Source organism: Prinia subflava, chromosome 9 (assembly GCF_021018805.1).
Source record: "Prinia subflava isolate CZ2003 ecotype Zambia chromosome 9, Cam_Psub_1.2, whole genome shotgun sequence".
In the NCBI taxonomy this organism is placed as follows: domain Eukaryota; kingdom Metazoa; phylum Chordata; class Aves; order Passeriformes; family Cisticolidae; genus Prinia; species Prinia subflava.
Window position 1 is genome coordinate 19,695,445 of NC_086255.1, and position 16,797 is coordinate 19,712,241.

The following is a 16,797-nucleotide window of genomic DNA, read 5'->3' on the forward strand; positions in this document are numbered from 1 at the left end:
AGCAAACACAAGGTGTCAGAAATGAGCAAATCCGGGGGAGGGGGGAAAGATGCAGACATGTTTCCCTTGATACATCCACACACAAACATTTGTTCCAAGAGTATTCCTTTCATAGCAAGTCAGACATGCAAAACTCATGCAGTTCTGGAGCGAAACAGTATTACTGCAGCTGGTTTGGTAAGAAAAGTCCAAGGAATTAAGTTAGCTCTGTCACTCAGGAGACGTGATACCTACCTGATTAAAGTAATGACAAAAAGGCCCCCAAACTGACAAGAAGATAACAAGACTCTAGTAAAGGAGATGGCTTTGCTGCTGGAGCACAGATAGCAAGCTGCTCCTGCACTCCTAAAGCTCCATTATTTGCTTATTTCAAACCCACCTCTGATATCACCACGGCTCTGGCTGCTCTATAGAAATACAGGCTGTGTCAGCAGGGAGACTTTGAAACCTAGCTCACCTTGGAAAAGCCTCAGTCCATGGGTATTGGACTTCTGGTGGTGGTAAGGTGGCTAAGATAAAGAAGGGATGATGACTAAAGACTCTGTGTGCAACAGTTTAGACTGAGATTTTTCAAAGCTTCTTAAGGAATTTGGGCACACAATTACCCTTAATGGGGACTGAGCATCCAAACAAAGAGAATATGGGACAGCAAACCAAGTTCTTGCACTCCTGCTGTTCCACTGTCAGACTCAAATGCTGCAAGCCACTGCTCTGTAAAATCAGCTGAGCATTCAAGGGTATTTTCACCATTATTAAAAAAAACCCTGAATATACCCAGAATACTGCTCCAGAAAAATCCCTACTCCCAGCTTTCCTGGCTAAATGCAACTGCAACTCAGTGCCCTTCATACACACCAGCATCTGGCCAAAGGATTTACAGCATCAGGCAGGGGACTGAACAGGGGCCAAAGTGAGGCCTGGCACCAGAGCTCAGAGATAAATCATAGTGACAACTGGCCACAATCAGAACAAGCACCTGCAGCCTCTCCAACCTGGAGGGGAAATGGGGAAGAACAATCTTGTTTTGTTGGATAAAGGTGATCTTGCTTCAAGCAGCAGCTGGTCAGGCCATAGACATTTCATGGGGACAAAAGAATCAGTGGTCTTCAGGAACAGATCTCCCCTAGAGAAAAACCAGCCCCATTTTGCTGACTGCAATAATATTCCAAACAATGCAATTAGGAAAAAGAAGGAAGAGTAAGGGAAAAGTGTGAGACTTGGCTTTGAGCTTCACTTTGATAACTTAAATACAAATAAGAATCCTTCAAAGAAGGGGGATGCTGGATCAGGATGGGCTCAGCAGCCCCAGTGAAGTCACCAAAGAAGGTGAACAAAGACCATTGAAATCATTGTGGAAAACAGCTCTGTGACTACATGCCTGAAGTGAGCATGTCCAAAAATGTTTCAACTTTCATCTCAAGAAAGTCAGGTACAGCAAAATTTCCACTGCTCCTCTATGATTTGGATGTCTCCTGATTTTTTTTTCTGGAATCTGCAGATAGACTCCATTAAAAAACCAAACAAACATAAAACAACCCAAAGAACCCTCCAAAACAGAAACAAAGAACACCAAACAAACAAAAAACAAAACAAAACCACCAAATCCAAACTTTCATTCATTGCTCTCTGCAATAAAAACTCTATCAATTTTAATAAAAGTAGAAAGGTCAATGCTGAGAACTACTAAAAATATCATCCTTGTTTTTTTCTTTCTCCCAGCCCACACGCCTGTTTACTAGACCCCTATAGAGTCAAAAGGCAGAGCGAGCATCATGAGAGAATGCAGTTTTTGATGAACTTCTTCCTTGTCCTCACAAGTAAGCATAAAAAAAAGGTGGGCATAAGACTTCCAGCACAAGGAGGGTAGGGTACTTTCTGCCTGCTCTGCAACTTTAACTGAAAGCTACTTTTCCTCCTTGTCCTCAATGACTTTTTAAAACAGGTGATGAGCTTAAAGAGAAGAATACTAACTCAAGAAGAACACAGTAAATTCCAAGTTCAAACTCTTGCAGACTTGAATTATTCAAAATTTTCAAAGACAAGCAATTCCAAAACGAAGAGACGCTCTCTGCCTAATCTATCACATAGCACCTCCATGCTTGGAGGACTCTTAGTACAGTAACTATCTTATAACTTGTAGGTCATTGGATACTGGCAGCAATCTTACACTGATTTTATCAGGGATTTGTGTGAAGACCATATGGTCTCGTGGCTCCAAGTGGAACAGAAACCAGCCCTAACCTTTAACTGGCCTGCTGTTGCTGCTTTAAATGCTATTCCAACACAATTAAGGATGCTATAAAAAGAGCCTGAAAAGATCAGTTAGTTGCAGCTATTCAGTTTATGCAGAATTCATTATTCTGAGCAAATCCTGTGAAGACTCTTAAGGTGTGCATCACCCAGCAGAATGGGCACAAAGGGAGACAGTCAAATGTTGTGAGAAGTCAAAAGAAAGTTCAAAGCTGCACAAGGCAGGCAAATTGCATGCACTAGCACAGGACACAAACAAGGTTTCAGTTATCATGCTGCTCTGGCAGGGAGTGAGTCATCACTCCTCCCTCAAGTTTAGTATTGCAAGGAGAAAGTAATTTTAATCCAGGAATACAAATTTAGGAAAAGGGCGAGGAGGGTACTTGGCAAGCTTACTGTATGTGAGATGACTCCAGTGATTTCAGGCTTCAAGCCCCTGTGCAAAGCCCCCGTGACTGGAGGGACAAGTGAAGGTGGTGATGAGAAGAATGGCAGTTTCGGGTAAACAGAGGGTAATGTGCCAGATGTGGAGGGTGCTTGGTTATGGTGGGAGCCCCTCTGGAGATGTGGGGGAATGAAATCGTCTAGAGTTGGAAAAGTCAAGGGTGAGCCAGGAGAAACAGTCTCAGGGGATACGGAGCCTTGCCCGAAAGGAACCAGAGGCGGTGGTGGAGTGCTGGAGCTGCCTTCTTGTTGTCTGTCTGGATTAACCTGGAGGAGGGGGACTACTATAACTCCAGGCTGAGCTGAGGTGGTGGCAGTGGCATCCTGTAGGAAACAAGGTGTTGTTATGCATTGGGGGAGATTGTTACTTTACTCTAATGCAGCCATATTGTGTCATGCAAGGAATGTACCCAAAAAGATACAAAGCCCCAGCAGATCTTCTTTCCTTAAAGAAACATACTTCTTCAGGCTTGCAGCCCTGGCCTCTATGAACACAATGTTTTTTCACAAAAATCTTTAATCCCCCTCACCACCCCTTTTCTCCAGTTCTACGTAGTGAGGTTAAACCAAAGAATAGCTCAGCATTCACCATCACTTGAGAAGCTCTAACCATTACACATTACCAAGTTTGCTTCTTTTACATCTCCCTAAAATAGAAAGATCCTCACCAGTCCAACCCAGCTCCCTACAAACACCACACACACACGAACACACAGATCAACACTGAGGGGACACATATGGGGTGTTAAATATTATCAAGTAAAAGACCACAAGACTCAGGGCGGCACAACAAGTGCTCAGAAATTAAGGTAGGAGGGGGATAAAGCATTAAGGGAACATTGTAATGAATTAAAGAACTATTTGCTCTGCTGAAAGAAAACAAGGTTATGGAGAAAACATGTACCATGCTGCGTCCCATTGCCTTGTATGGTGGCTGTCGCTGCTGAGTAAGGTAAGGCTCTTTTCTCATCCTGTCCTCTGTGGCAGCTGTGCTCTGGGGCTCTAGCACTCTGTCCCTCACAGCTTGCAGAGGTGATGGCTGAGTCCGGGAGGGCTGGCCTGCACCATAACTAACTGCGTCTTTGCTGAGGACAATGTAAAAGTACGGCCTGGGAGGAATAGGAGGAGGAGGAGCAGCAGGAAGAGACTTTTCAGTGTCTGTTACAGAGGAAACAATGTTGGTGGCTGGTGCCTGAGTGAGCTCAGCGCCCAAACTGGTGCTGGCTGCTGGGTCATGTGTGGTGCCAGTGGAATTTTGAGATGCGCCTGAGCAAGTGCTGTTAGATAAACAAGCTACATATAGTTTGCTGACCTTTTTATCCGCCTTCGTCTCATGACTGGAATTCATTCCAGCCTTACTACTGGGATCTGCCCTGTCAGGGTTGTGTTGTAAGGATGATGCACCCGATGAGGAGTGACTTTCCCAGAGTGGCTGCCCAGCATGCACCTCATCTTTGGGGCCTGAAGAAGGAAAATGGCCTGCTGGCAAGCCTTGCTTCCCAGTGGGGACAGCCCCATAGGGGGTGGGTGATGACAAATAACAGCGTGCACTGGTGCTTGGTGATGCACGCTGTGTGTAAGGCTTGGGTGCATTCAGGTACACACAGTCCATGATGGGCACTGGCAACAGGTTGGTCACTTTAGTGTCAGTGCGAGGACGCCATGCAAAGCTTTCCTCTTTGGGAAGAGGAGGACGGGGAGGAGCAAGGGCCTGATCAGGCAGAGTCAAGAAGGTAGGAAGGAGAGAGGAAGCAGCATCAAATGAAAGGAAAAAGGAAGGAAAAAAATTAAATTCTCAGAATGAAAATGATCATTAGACTTGGGTTAAGCAGGTTTTAATACAGCAAGAATAAAAAGCAAATACAGTATCTGGGAGGCCAGTGCAGAATTCACTCACATCCATCATTGCACACATTCTTTTTTAGCACAGCTCACTGCAGCGCACAACCCAGCCCTCAATCCCTGCCTACACACTTCTCTCTCTGTGCTCAATAATTCTCACTGCTGTATTGTTTCAAGAGGCCTGCACAGCAACACCCACCATGCCCCTGGGAAAGCCTCAGTCAAGATTTAACATCATGGCTAACTAAATTCAGTCTTGTGCTTGTGTAACTAAACACTTCACAGCACTGGGGACATTTGAACTGCAAAGACAAATTCAGAGTTCTAGGCCATCTCTGCATGTTAAATGTACTCCTGAAAAATGAACATTGCCAAGTTTCACCAATGCTAATGAAAGCAGACATCATGCAAGTGCTGTAGCCTACCATAGCTGGCTAAATAAAAAGTCAGCATTTCTTCATTCTAAAGACCAGCTCTTCAATTCTCTTTAGGATTTTTCCATCCTGAAAATGCTTTCAGGAAGACCAGAATAATAAAGTTTCTTGAGGAACTGAGATAATCAGAATTTCCCTCCAGAATCATGGAAACCAAGAGAGAAATCCTGCTTCTAGTAAATAATAAGAAAAGCTTTACTGGTTTTAGTACTTGGCAACATATAGCTTGCTAACTCCAAATCACCTGCCTACTGCAACTCCAATTACAGTGATTTTTTTCTGAAAGTCAAAGTGTTTTGAGATAAAATCACAATGCAGAGGTTTCATTTTATTTATTGCTTTTTTGCCAGTAGCTGAAAACTATGATCTACTGGAAAGAAGAGAATATTCACCCAGTGAACAGCAGCTCCCTGGATTTTTGCAAATTAACCCTTTGGAGACTGTGAAAGCAGGCTTTACAAACACTCTGCTGTCATATCTTTATGGGCAAAGGCTGTCTAAACCATTGCTAAAAATATCAAAACCAGAGAATAAAGATGCCTTAATAGCTTGCAACATTCAAATCTGGAAAGAGACGTCCTTTAAAAGTCATCCACAACATGACAAGTTGTGGCAAGCACCTATTCTTGTTACATAGATATAGATGTAGAAAAGTTTCATAAAATTACAGCTGCTGCTCAAAATCTGCTGTCCTCATGCTGCCCCTCCCACCCTTCCCTGAAGCATAAGGGAGTGGAGAAGTGGGTTGGTTAGTGCTGTTCTAAAGGGCTTCTGCCTCTGAACAGGTTCATTCCTTTTGGAATTTCTTCCATTTCAGCCCAGTTTGAACTGTAGCTCTTGAGACTTCTGTAACAAGTATGTGCACCAGCACTCTCCCTGTCCATCAACAGGATCAGGACAGCTCTAAGTATTGAGCAGAAAAGGGTCTGTCTTTAGCATGCTGCTCCTTCCCACATCTTCATGGGAGCTGCTCCTTCTGCCACTTTCACTTAGGGTACCTGATCTGTAGCATTGCTAAAGGGACCCTGATGATGGGAGCAGTCACACTGACAGGGGACTAGGCTTTAAAGGGACTCTGCTCCACACAAGAATCCAGTTTCTAATGAAGTGCTTCCTTACCAGCTTCCAGACTGCTTCTGTGCAGACTGAGTACCCAAAGAGAAAAAAAAAAGAAAAAGATGACATTGCACTTCTCTTAGGAGACTGACTTCAACAATTTACCTTCAGGTACAAATAACCTTTCCCTTGTTGGCTTCTATCAGTTGCAGTGTTAAAACTGAAAGGCATTTTATTTTTAATGTAGGGTGCAACTCTGATTTCAGCCTGTAGCAATTTCTAGGAAATAAACCAGCATAAAATACAAAATAATTATAGATGATTACTTCACCTTTTTTCTTGCAAATAGTGTTTTCCTCCTCCTTCATCCACCCAGGAAACACTGTGGTGTGTCTGAATACATGAGCTCCACAACACTCTGCTGACATTGGTGTTGCCCCCATTTTAAAGGTAGAAAAAGCTGAGGCACAGCAACTTACCCATCTGCAGCCAAGTTTGGAGTTCAACCCAGGACTCCTGATCATTAATCCAGTGCTTGAACCCTCAGGGTCACAGAAGAAAGGCTTACCTGTGGCTTGCTGTCTGAAGAAAGGTTCGGACGCACACTCCTATAGCCCTTGGCAGCCAGAGAAGATGGCTGGGCATCCCCATTGGCATCAGTGTTAGACGATGACCTCCAATCATCTGCGAGGGGAAAGAAAATTCAGATCACAGATTCCCTCCAGTTTCAGGATAAGTGAAACGAGGGGACTCTTTTCTTCCTTTTTCCTCCCCCTTTCTTTTTTTCCCCCAGGCAACAAGAAATAATTCCAATAGAGCAACAGAAGTAACGAGAAAAGCAGCCAATGTTTATACCTGTTTCAGAGTTTTCTGGCTCCAGACCTAAGTGTTTCACAGAAAACAGGGACAGAAGAGGTGGGGGTGGAGGATAGGCATAGAGGAAAAGAAAGGGGAAAAAAAATAAACCATTACATTTCCAGAAAACATGTAGCAATTGAAGTTAAGAGTCAAGCTACTTCATTTCACACATAAAATGCTTTCTGACAGGGCTGTGTAATTACCATAGAGACCAGCCCTAAACATGATGTCCTCCTTGTTTCTGACCTTTGTAAACACAAGGCAATTCATTCAGAGCAATGAAGAAACAATTGTTCATTGACATTCTTATTTCAGAGGCAAAAAGGCTGCCCAGCTAGCTACTTTCTAAAGCTGCAGCTTGACATCCAGACACCATAAATTACTGGAAATGTAGGGACCCTGTATTCAGATTATGAAGACGTATGTATCCTTAACAATTGCAGTATATGTGATTGAGATAAAGAATTATCAACAAATAGATCAAGTTTTGCAGACTAAGTGCAGGAAGGGAGTTATACCATCTCTTTATAACCCGGTCTCTGCAGCTACATGCAGTGGCCTCATCACATATTTACCCGCTTCCCACTGGGCTCCTCCCCATCCTGTACCCATTTTGCTGTTTAGGTTATATGCATGAAGCTCTTCCAGCTCCAAAGTACATTTCATAAAGCAATTGAGAGAGTAAGCAAAAGAAGTATTAATGAACTGATTTCCATAGTAATGGGCCCACTGCCATTCAAGCTGTTGGAAATTTATGAAGCCATCAACAGAAAGGAGAGAGGCAACAGTAGGGGGTAGGAGTGAAGAAACAGAGAAAGGCAAGCATAAAAAGAGGGTAGGTCACGGGCGGAGCAGAATGGGAGAAGACAGAGCAGAAAGTGGCACATTAGGGCTAGAATTAATGGAATTGCCCTTTCTCCAACAATACAGTGAGAAACGCTGCATGCTTTGCTTTCAAGAGCTCGTTTTACCCCCTCCCCCTTAACGGCATCTTTCCTTTGGGAGTTCATCCTCTCTGCCAGACCCACGACACTGGCCAGGTTTGTTATGCTTTGCCTGTCTCCTACAATTAAGTAATTACACGTCTGCTATTGAAAGGCGGCAGAGCTCTGTGGCAACGCTGTCTGTCTGGGGGGACGCTACCCTGCTTCCCTGACAACCCAGCTGAACGCTGCAGTGGCAGCAGCACCACCCAGCTTCTTTCTGTTCCACCTCATGCCTGGGATAACAAGAGGTGACACAGGCTGCCCTGGGGGCAGTGGGAGGGGAAGAAAGAAAAGAACTGAGAGTTTTTGGTGCTCCTGACAAGCTTTAGTCAATGACCGAGAGGTCATGAAGCCTGCACTAGGAGTCAGTGTCTCTGCTGGTCTCATCCTTCAAGAGGTTTTCAGCTACACTATGGAACTCTGGGATTTAAACCATAATTATAAAGTAAGCCCAAGACTCTGGACCAACCTGTCTTGAGGTTACTGTGAGTAACAGATTCCAGTTAATCTTCCACCACTTACTTTCAGGTTGCTCAACATCCTGAGGACATGGTGAAGTGACAGTCCGATTCCCTTCACAGGATGGAGTTGCCCGGAGGGTTACAGCTCCTTTTCCACTGCAAACTTTCGTGGGATCCATTTCTATAGGAAATGCACATGCACAGAAGAAACAAACAGAAAGGGATGATGCAAAGCTATCAGGAGTCATCAGAGCTCTAGAGTAATTTTGGCATGGCTGCCTCCAGGTGAATGAATCTAGTAATGTTTGTGCAGATGAAGATTAGCTCTGTATTTAAAGCATTGAGAAATCAAAGCAGTTTTATATTCATGTAATTGATGAATGTAGCAGTTAAGTTCTGAGTTGGTGCAACAGAGCTAAGAAAGGAGGGGAAAAAAAAGAGTGTTTGAACCAAAAGTCACAGGTCCATTTGCTTTTATTTGTTCTACTTTGTACAGAGACACCCTGATAGCAAGGACAATCTACCATTACACCTGTGGCTCCTCCATAGGGATGTCTCAGTGACATAATGCACACTTTGTGTGCCAAAGCTTAAAAATGCCTTTTGTGGAGGACCAAAACAGGAAAAAAAAATACTTTTGACCACTGGAAGGTAAAATCTTTTAACGATGCTGAATACAATCTAAAGGCAAGGCACTGCAAGCCACCTCCCTGCCATCTCCCCATTTCATTGCAGTGTTTCACCTTCTGACACCGGAACCCAAATCCCAGAAAGTAGAAGGAGATTTACCACATGCCTATTCAGATCAACCTGTAAGCCAGATACCAGATCATGCCAGCATCCTTGCTGAGACACAGTTCAGCACAGCTTTTGTGCAGGCTTACCTTTGTGTATTTCAGTCCATGATCTGGGTTCTCTCCTCCTGTCATCCTATTAAGTAATAACAAACCAGTACTCCAAAGCTACCTCTCTTTCTCCCCCTACTTAAAATCTTTCTGGAGATTTGTTTCCTTTAAGATACCTCTGGAAATAATAAGCCTGAAAACTGTCTTGTTTCTCTATGCTACTTTCATAGACAAACACATCACCTCCTCTTCTCATGCACTATTAGTGACCCTGCAGCTGCCATCAGATTTCACTTACCTACACAGAGGTACCAGCCCTACCATGACTGCACAGGGAGTGTGAAGAGGTACTGAGCGCATGCTGCACTACACAGGAGACAACAAAATAACTTTTATTTTTATGGGTGGAGGATCAGGCTATCTCTGCATGGGGAAGGATGCAGCTCTTCTCCAGGAACTGCTATGATAACAAAAATGATGCTTTTGGTTGGACATAGGGGGCAAAGGCTGTTGTTTATTGTCCAGACAACAGCCCACATTTGTGCAGATCAGTATTCCCTGACTGATTTCAGCAAAGTAACGCCTCACCAAATCCACACCAGTACAGTGCCTACAGACCATGGTAACACCTTGGCTGAGGTTACAAACCATGCAACCCACAGCCAGTGTGGCCACAATAGCGGGAAACATCAATATGCCAGATAGACAATGGCAGTAAGAGGAGAAACTCAATGAATGCTAAACTCCTGGCTCTCCCTGAAAGCCCTCAGTGCTGGAATCTCCACTGTTGAAGGCCTTACATGGGTTTCCAATGCTTTAGGGATTCCACAAAAAGCATGGTTTCAGATCCATACTTAGGACTATAAAAAGGATGGAATAAATAAGAAATCAGAAGATACTTTCCTATAGTTCAGCCTTTAACTAACTGAGGCAGCATTGAGGCAGCCTCTGTGCGTGGAAAGACTGTCCACCCAGACATATCAAAAGCTGTTTCATCCTTAAATGTACCACAACTAATCACAACTTAAGGTCACCCATATTCCTGGTGAAACAGATTTGACTCCTCTGACTGATTTTTGCCTGATTCAGGTAAGGTCAGGACTCCTTCTGCCCAAGAGTGCAGCTCTGGCTATCATTCCCATCTGCATGGCACAACAGAGCCCAAGGACTCCACAGACTCACTTTCAAACCACAGGACAAAGGTTTAAGCTCTGAGACTTCAGTTTTAAGAGTGCTGTAACTGTAAAGCATGGACACAATTTTGGGAGTCACTGATATCAACATCCAAAAAGAGTGCAGGGTAGCTGTCCTCCTGCAACCCTATGCCTACATTTGCTTCACAGGCACTGGAGAGAAATGGAAATAGAGCTCAACATGTATGACATATCAAAACAATATCTTCATCATATTGGAGGAGAATCAAATTTGGGAATTAATGCTTTTTTAAATTTTCCATACAACAGATTAAATCTGTATACTGAACCAAAAGAATAAGAGTCAGGAAAAAAAATTAAAATGCTTTGAAAATATTTGAAAATAAAATCTTGCCAGACTACCTCACTTTGGGAGATGAAAACAAATGTCTAGAATGATGAATTCCCTCACAAATGACAGAAAACAAGAATCTGAATCTATAGAAATCCAGCAGCTAGTCATAAACAGGACATTAGCACTGTACTAGTCCGACAAAGCACATGTATGACAGATTAGGAGAGACAAGCAGTATCAGCTACACTAGTCTGACTGTCCAAATCCAGCAAAGTACAAGCATAATCTTGTACTTGTAGTGGGGAAGCATGCACTTGGGGAGAGGGTGACAGACAGCCTAACATCCTTACTTACTCACATGTGGATTAAATTCAGTGCATGTACAGAAAAACAAAACCAAACCACCTATGTTGAACTATGCTTGAACCATTTGTTTTCATAAAAACCAAAGATATGCAGGAAGCATTCTTTGGTTCTTCAGGAGTTTGGTTCAAAATGAGTCTATAATAACGATAACAATATTTTTCAGAATCGAGCATTAGTAGAAGAGCTTACAATGATCCCAGATTCAAGTAGACACAATGATGTCTGCAGAGGAGCAGCAAAATTGAGAACAGACCATTGGGCCATCAAGAGCTAACTGCATTATCTTCCAATGAAATCTGCAGCTCTGGGAGGAGTGAGAGGAGCATGAAGCTGAGAATTAGCCAAAGCATGTGGGTGAAGCAGAGAGACAATGACAGAGAGAAAGAGAGACGATGCTAACTAACACATGGCAGGGGAGGAAAGAACAAGATACCTGTAGGCAGCACTAGGTGAGGAGAACTTTTCACTTTCTTCACAGGGATTATTTTAACGGCAGAAATAGAACGTGTACATAAAGGGACGTCAACAGCTGCAAACACAAAAGTGTAAATGGCACATCCAAAAAGGAAAGAACAGAGTTTGGGAAGCATGCCACAAAATTTTCTAACGTATTTGGAGACACAATAGCAGGAAATTTCAAATACAAAAGCAGTCCAGAGAGCAATGATGCAACTGTTAAAAATATCCCTCCATTCGCCCTAATTCAGGATGTGTCTGTTTTATGCAGCATACAGAACTGCTTACTGAATGGACTAATGCTGACTGCCACTATGCTGCAGGCAAAAAGAATCTGGAAGCATTAGTTTTTAAAAGCCATCAAAAAATTTTAGTGTAATTGTTGAACTGAGGTACACTACATGCAAAAGTAAAAATGTTAAGTAAAACATTAATATGGTTCAGTCAAAAAAAATAAAGTGAAAAAAAGAAAACAAGTACTGAAAGGTTGATTAAACTATCCACATTACAGGAATTCTGAATTTCATGGCTCATTTTTTACAAGTTCAACAACAGAAGGAAGTGAAATAATCTTGAAAAAGGTCCCATGCTAAAGGGTAGCATCCATATAGCTATTTCAGAAAAAAAATCCATCCATATAAACAGTAAATTGAAGAGATTTCTATCTGACTTCATCAGCTAGCACAGTAATTATACCATATGTGGTAACATTGGGGAAAACCATACATAGCACTATGCAAAATTCTAGCAATTGTTAACAAAACTGTTCAAATCAACGGGTACAAAGAGGGGTCGTTGGGAAAAAGGCAAGTACTATTCTGAGGTGAAGCTCAACAGGAGCTGCCAAGACAAACATCTTGAATATCATGACTCTGCCAGCATAATTTGAGTAGTGTTCTTGATTTCTCCAGAGCCATGATCTTCTTCTATAAAACCTGTTTCCTGTATGTATTAGCTGGAAAATGATAGATGTCTCATCACATTCCATGCCATCTCTCTCATGCCTGTAAAATCCAGAGTAAGAGGAACCACATTTCTAATACTTTACAGACTCACACTGAGCACAGGGCCAGCTTGAGGGAGGCATTAACATCAGGGTGGTGTGTACACCCCCTCTTGTGGCAGATCTTTCTGATACCCGGCAAAACTGGAAAGCACAGATTTCACAACTGAGAAAAGGAGTCTCAAACAACAAAAGACTGGGCAAAGAGCCTGACAGAATTTTTTCAAAACTTATAAAATCGTTAATTTTCAATTTGATAGGATTGTTTAATTTTTTTATATAAAAGAGGAACACAAATCAAATCCTGTTTTCCATACTTCTTCCTGAGCAAAGACCCTGTGAATACAACAGATCCCACATCAAACAACCTGAGTCTTAGAAAACAATCGTGATTCTGTTCTGCTTTGAAACTGACTGAATTCATCCATCCACAACGCAGTCAAAATACTAACCACGATAAAAAGGCATCAAAGGAAAAGAAAGGAAATTAAACCAACAGAAAACCAACCCATATCCACATACTTTCACCCTGCCAAAACAGACATGTCACTCTACAAAACTGAATGTTATAAAGCACACTGCAAACTTGCTGATGTTAACATGAAGACTGGTTTGTTTAGGTTTTTTTCATCACTTAAATGATTAGTTCCTGCCCTTTAATCCCAGACCCAAACTTTCACCTCTCCCTGACGTTAACACAGTTCACACACAGGCACCACAAACCCATGCTGTCTCAACTCACTAAGATACCGATTCGCAGGTGCTCGCAAGTACCACAAGTAGTGTACAGCTCTCCTCAAAACAGTACTAAAAACATACAAAGAGGCAAGTCCAGCCTGCCACTTAAAGAGACAAAGAACACTTGTTGAACTAAGAAATGCTGCTGCTACTAGCCTGGTGCAGCACAAGGCTTTTCTTGTGTCAGTCGCCAAGTGAACTAAATTTGGAAGCCCCCGCTGCAGTGAATTTCCAGGAAAACCAAGCACATCACCAGCTGACATGCGGGAGGAGCTGTGGAGGTGTCTCTGCAGATCTTCACCCACCTTTTTCTTGTCCATTGCTGCTCAGCCCATTGACAACAGTTTTTGCAACATCAATTTCTTCATGTTCTGAAAGACAAATGAAGAAGTGGTTTTCAATAAAGATTTTTGCAAGTCTACAAGATCTTCAGCCGACATGAATAAAACTGGCTCTTGTAAATTCAGGGGAACACAGCACACAGTGCTACAGAGACGCTCCAAAGGTCACCTAAAGCCCTATTTCTGAACCATGAATGAAACAAATCTACCTCTGTCACTCCTGACAAATGTTTGCCTAGCAAGTTCTTCCAAACTTCCAGCACCACCCTAATGCAACCTGTTCCAGTGGTTCCCAGCTTGTAAGCTTATCAGTGCTTAAACTGAATTCCTAGGTCATGTTTTTCTGGACTCTCTTCAAATAGCTCTAATTTTATTCAAAATGTTGTGCCAAAACTAGGACATGATATCCCAGTTGAGACTCGCTAAGATGCTAAAATTAAGTGGGAATATCATTCTACAGATCTTACATATGGCACTTCAAGTCTGGCATCTGCTTTATTTTTCCCTCTGATTTAGCCTGTTACCCAGACAAGCCCAGAAGTTTTCCTCTTCCCAACCAGTTCCCATTTCCTGATCTCTCTTGTTTTTCTTTGAACAGCTGATTTTTCCTATCCAAGTGTCAAACTATGTTTTCATCTCTACTAAATATATCAAATTCAGATTTTTTTCAGGTTATCAGTAATTTTGAATTCCTATATTCCACACTGAAATAAGCTCAAGGACCTACTCCAGTTCAAGATGTTTCTAGCTACTTTTTGGGCCAAAATTCAACCAACAAATGTGAATAATTGCATTAGAAATAGACAAGAATATCACTAGTAATAAAAAGGAAGGCAAATGAGTGCAAGTAGAAAACAACACAGACTTACCAGAGCTCATTGTGGCAGAGGAACTTGCCTTTTTCACTTCTGGATTTTCTTTATGTCTGTTGAAAGTGAAAGGCAGAATGATTACACATTATGCTTTATGTCTGCCCAGACAGCACTGGACACAATGCTGAACATTTACCATGAGAGTCAAGGTAACAGTCATAGATTCTTTAAAAAATTACTTTCAAATGCCAAGTGGATTCATGTCAAGCACCAGATACATTTTTTTGCTGGTAATTGTCAGAAATTAAAGATTATTTCTATCCAATACATGCACTGCTTCCAGACTTCAAGATTGATCTTCATATGAAATTGAAAGATACTCATTTAAGTCTGAGAGTCTATAAAGGGCAAAGTGCAAATCTGACTACTTTCTAATATATAAAATGTGCATCACCTTTTAAGAGAAATTTAAAAAATCAAAGTGACACTAAAAGCTTTAAAATAAATCCCTCAAATTAGAGCTTTTCCACATTTCAAGACAATCTGCTGCTCATGTCAAAGCTAGTCTCTCCTTTGAAAGATATAACAGCACAGAAGAGATGCACTTGTTAAAATGCATATTATAACTTGGGCAATCATTTCCAGCTGTGCAATGCTGCTGATATTTTCAGGATCAGACTCCAAAAAGTGAAATGTGAAAGTTGGAAGCTTTAATTCTCCTGGTACCAAAGGCAGTGAATTTGCCATCTCAAGAGAAAAAATACCAGATGGGGACCAGAAGAAAGTATCAGTTTTCATGGTGATGCCAGTCTGTGGAGTACAATTGTGAGGCCTATCTGTCTTCACCTCTGTGGGGACTTGATACCTGCAGCAAACAGGTCTCAATGTCACAGATGTTGGTTTGAACAGTCATTTGAGCATTTCTACAAAAAAAGTGTGTGTTTGACAAGATCTCTCAACTCTCTAAAGGTCCTAGGTTGAATTAAAAGTCCTTTAATTTTGTGTTCCGATCTCCACCTCTCCCCTTGCCTAAAAGTTAGTCCCAAAAAAAGTGAGATCAAGTGTAGCTCCAGACAACTGATGGCTTTCATGACACAAACAGAAATACGCAACTGAAATCACAAAATCATGCAAAACCAAGAACCTCAATCTGAGGAGTACAGGGAAAATTACTTGGGGAAACAAGAAGCTAAACAACAGAGTTGAAAATACTTTTCATTCTACATGAACTGGAGGAAGCAGTGGAACATTTTAAGAGGTGAAAATTCCCTCCAGGGAATTGAATTTGTTCTCCTACCTCAAGCATCCCCTTTCTTAACCAGCATTTGTTTCATGCCAGCCAGAATATAATGAGCATGTTCAACAGACACTGAAAAGGAAAGAAAACCCAACAAGCAAGTATAGTAACAGTTGAGTCTAAAAAATGAGACAATATCTCGGCTCTGGGGAGCCCAGCAAGCCACTCTAGGAACAGCTGCCAACACTTAATTGTTTAAATATTTCCTTCATTAAAATATCCACATAAGATATACATTGTGGGTTCATGAAAGCTCAGCAGGATTCAGCCTAGCTCCAAGCTGATCCCATAAAATACAATGTTAAGTGTGGGGTGCAGTATAAAACCAGTCAACAACAAAAACTGAGTCCAACTTGAAAGGCTGGCTGCCTGATTTTGCCTGCCCATACAGTATCTGCTTTTTGTTTCTACCATTTCATATTAGAATTGAGTCCCTGAAATAGTAATGGTTGACACAGCCTGAAAATGTAGACGAACATACTTAGTAATAATGGTCCTTCTGATCTCTGTATGTTTCCATTCCAGAAAGATGCCTTAGTTCAAGCAAATAAAAAAGAAACAGTCTAAAATTATGTTCTCCAGCTTAAGGAGATTTGTAGCAATATCGTGCTCTTCTACACACAGAAAAATGTTACATATTAAACTCACTGGGATAAATACCAGTCCTTCCACGGGGCCAGGACAAAACCACAAGAAGGGGCCATACTGCAGTAAATCTCAACTCAGCTTTAGGATCAACCTCTCCCTGAAGCTGAGGAGGTTGCTCATGCCCAGATGTTTTAACTCACCACTGGCCCTCCCCATGGACTTCATGCAAGTCACACAAATTTTCTTCCACTCCAAGCATCCCCAAGAGGTTGCAATGCTTTCCTCTGCTATACGAGATTAAAAAGGAGTGCGAAAAAATAATTCAGCATATTACTTTTTCAGGAGAGGAAAGAGGATTTACTGGCTATAATGTCTGGGCAAAGTAGGGTCCACTGCTGCTGCAATGCCAGAGCAACACTTCCCCTCCCATAATGGCAGTATCTGAGCAATTAAACTTGTGACCACATGCTTCAGCCTTTTAAAAAATCTCATTTGTTTGGAAACAGTGAAATCATAACGTCCATAAAACTCT

The 16,797-nt window shown here is 42.0% G+C and overlaps 1 protein-coding gene across 20 annotated transcripts in view; it reads right to left on the bottom strand.

Annotated features, from left to right (window-relative positions):
- Positions 1-16,797, bottom strand: part of SORBS1 (sorbin and SH3 domain containing 1) — a 209,469-nt gene that overhangs the window by 50,017 nt on the left and 142,655 nt on the right. For 16 of the 20 annotated variants that reach the window (XM_063405809.1, XM_063405808.1, XM_063405806.1 and 13 more), the window contains 6 exons: positions 14,438-14,493; positions 13,533-13,598; positions 8,393-8,512; positions 6,595-6,710; positions 3,599-4,405; positions 2,647-3,018 (listed from right to left, as the gene is read on the bottom strand). In XM_063405809.1, the coding sequence (XP_063261879.1) occupies positions 2,647-3,018; positions 3,599-4,405; positions 6,595-6,710; positions 8,393-8,512; positions 13,533-13,598; positions 14,438-14,447 (1,491 nt within the window). In that variant the 5' untranslated portion in view covers positions 14,448-14,493. Of the gene's footprint in view, positions 1-2,646; positions 3,019-3,598; positions 4,406-6,594; positions 6,711-6,881; positions 6,909-7,416; positions 7,422-8,388; positions 8,513-13,532; positions 13,599-14,437; positions 14,494-16,797 lie in introns of all 20 variants that reach the window. The other 4 variants (XM_063405822.1, XM_063405820.1, XM_063405819.1 and 1 more) reach the window with 4 other exon arrangements.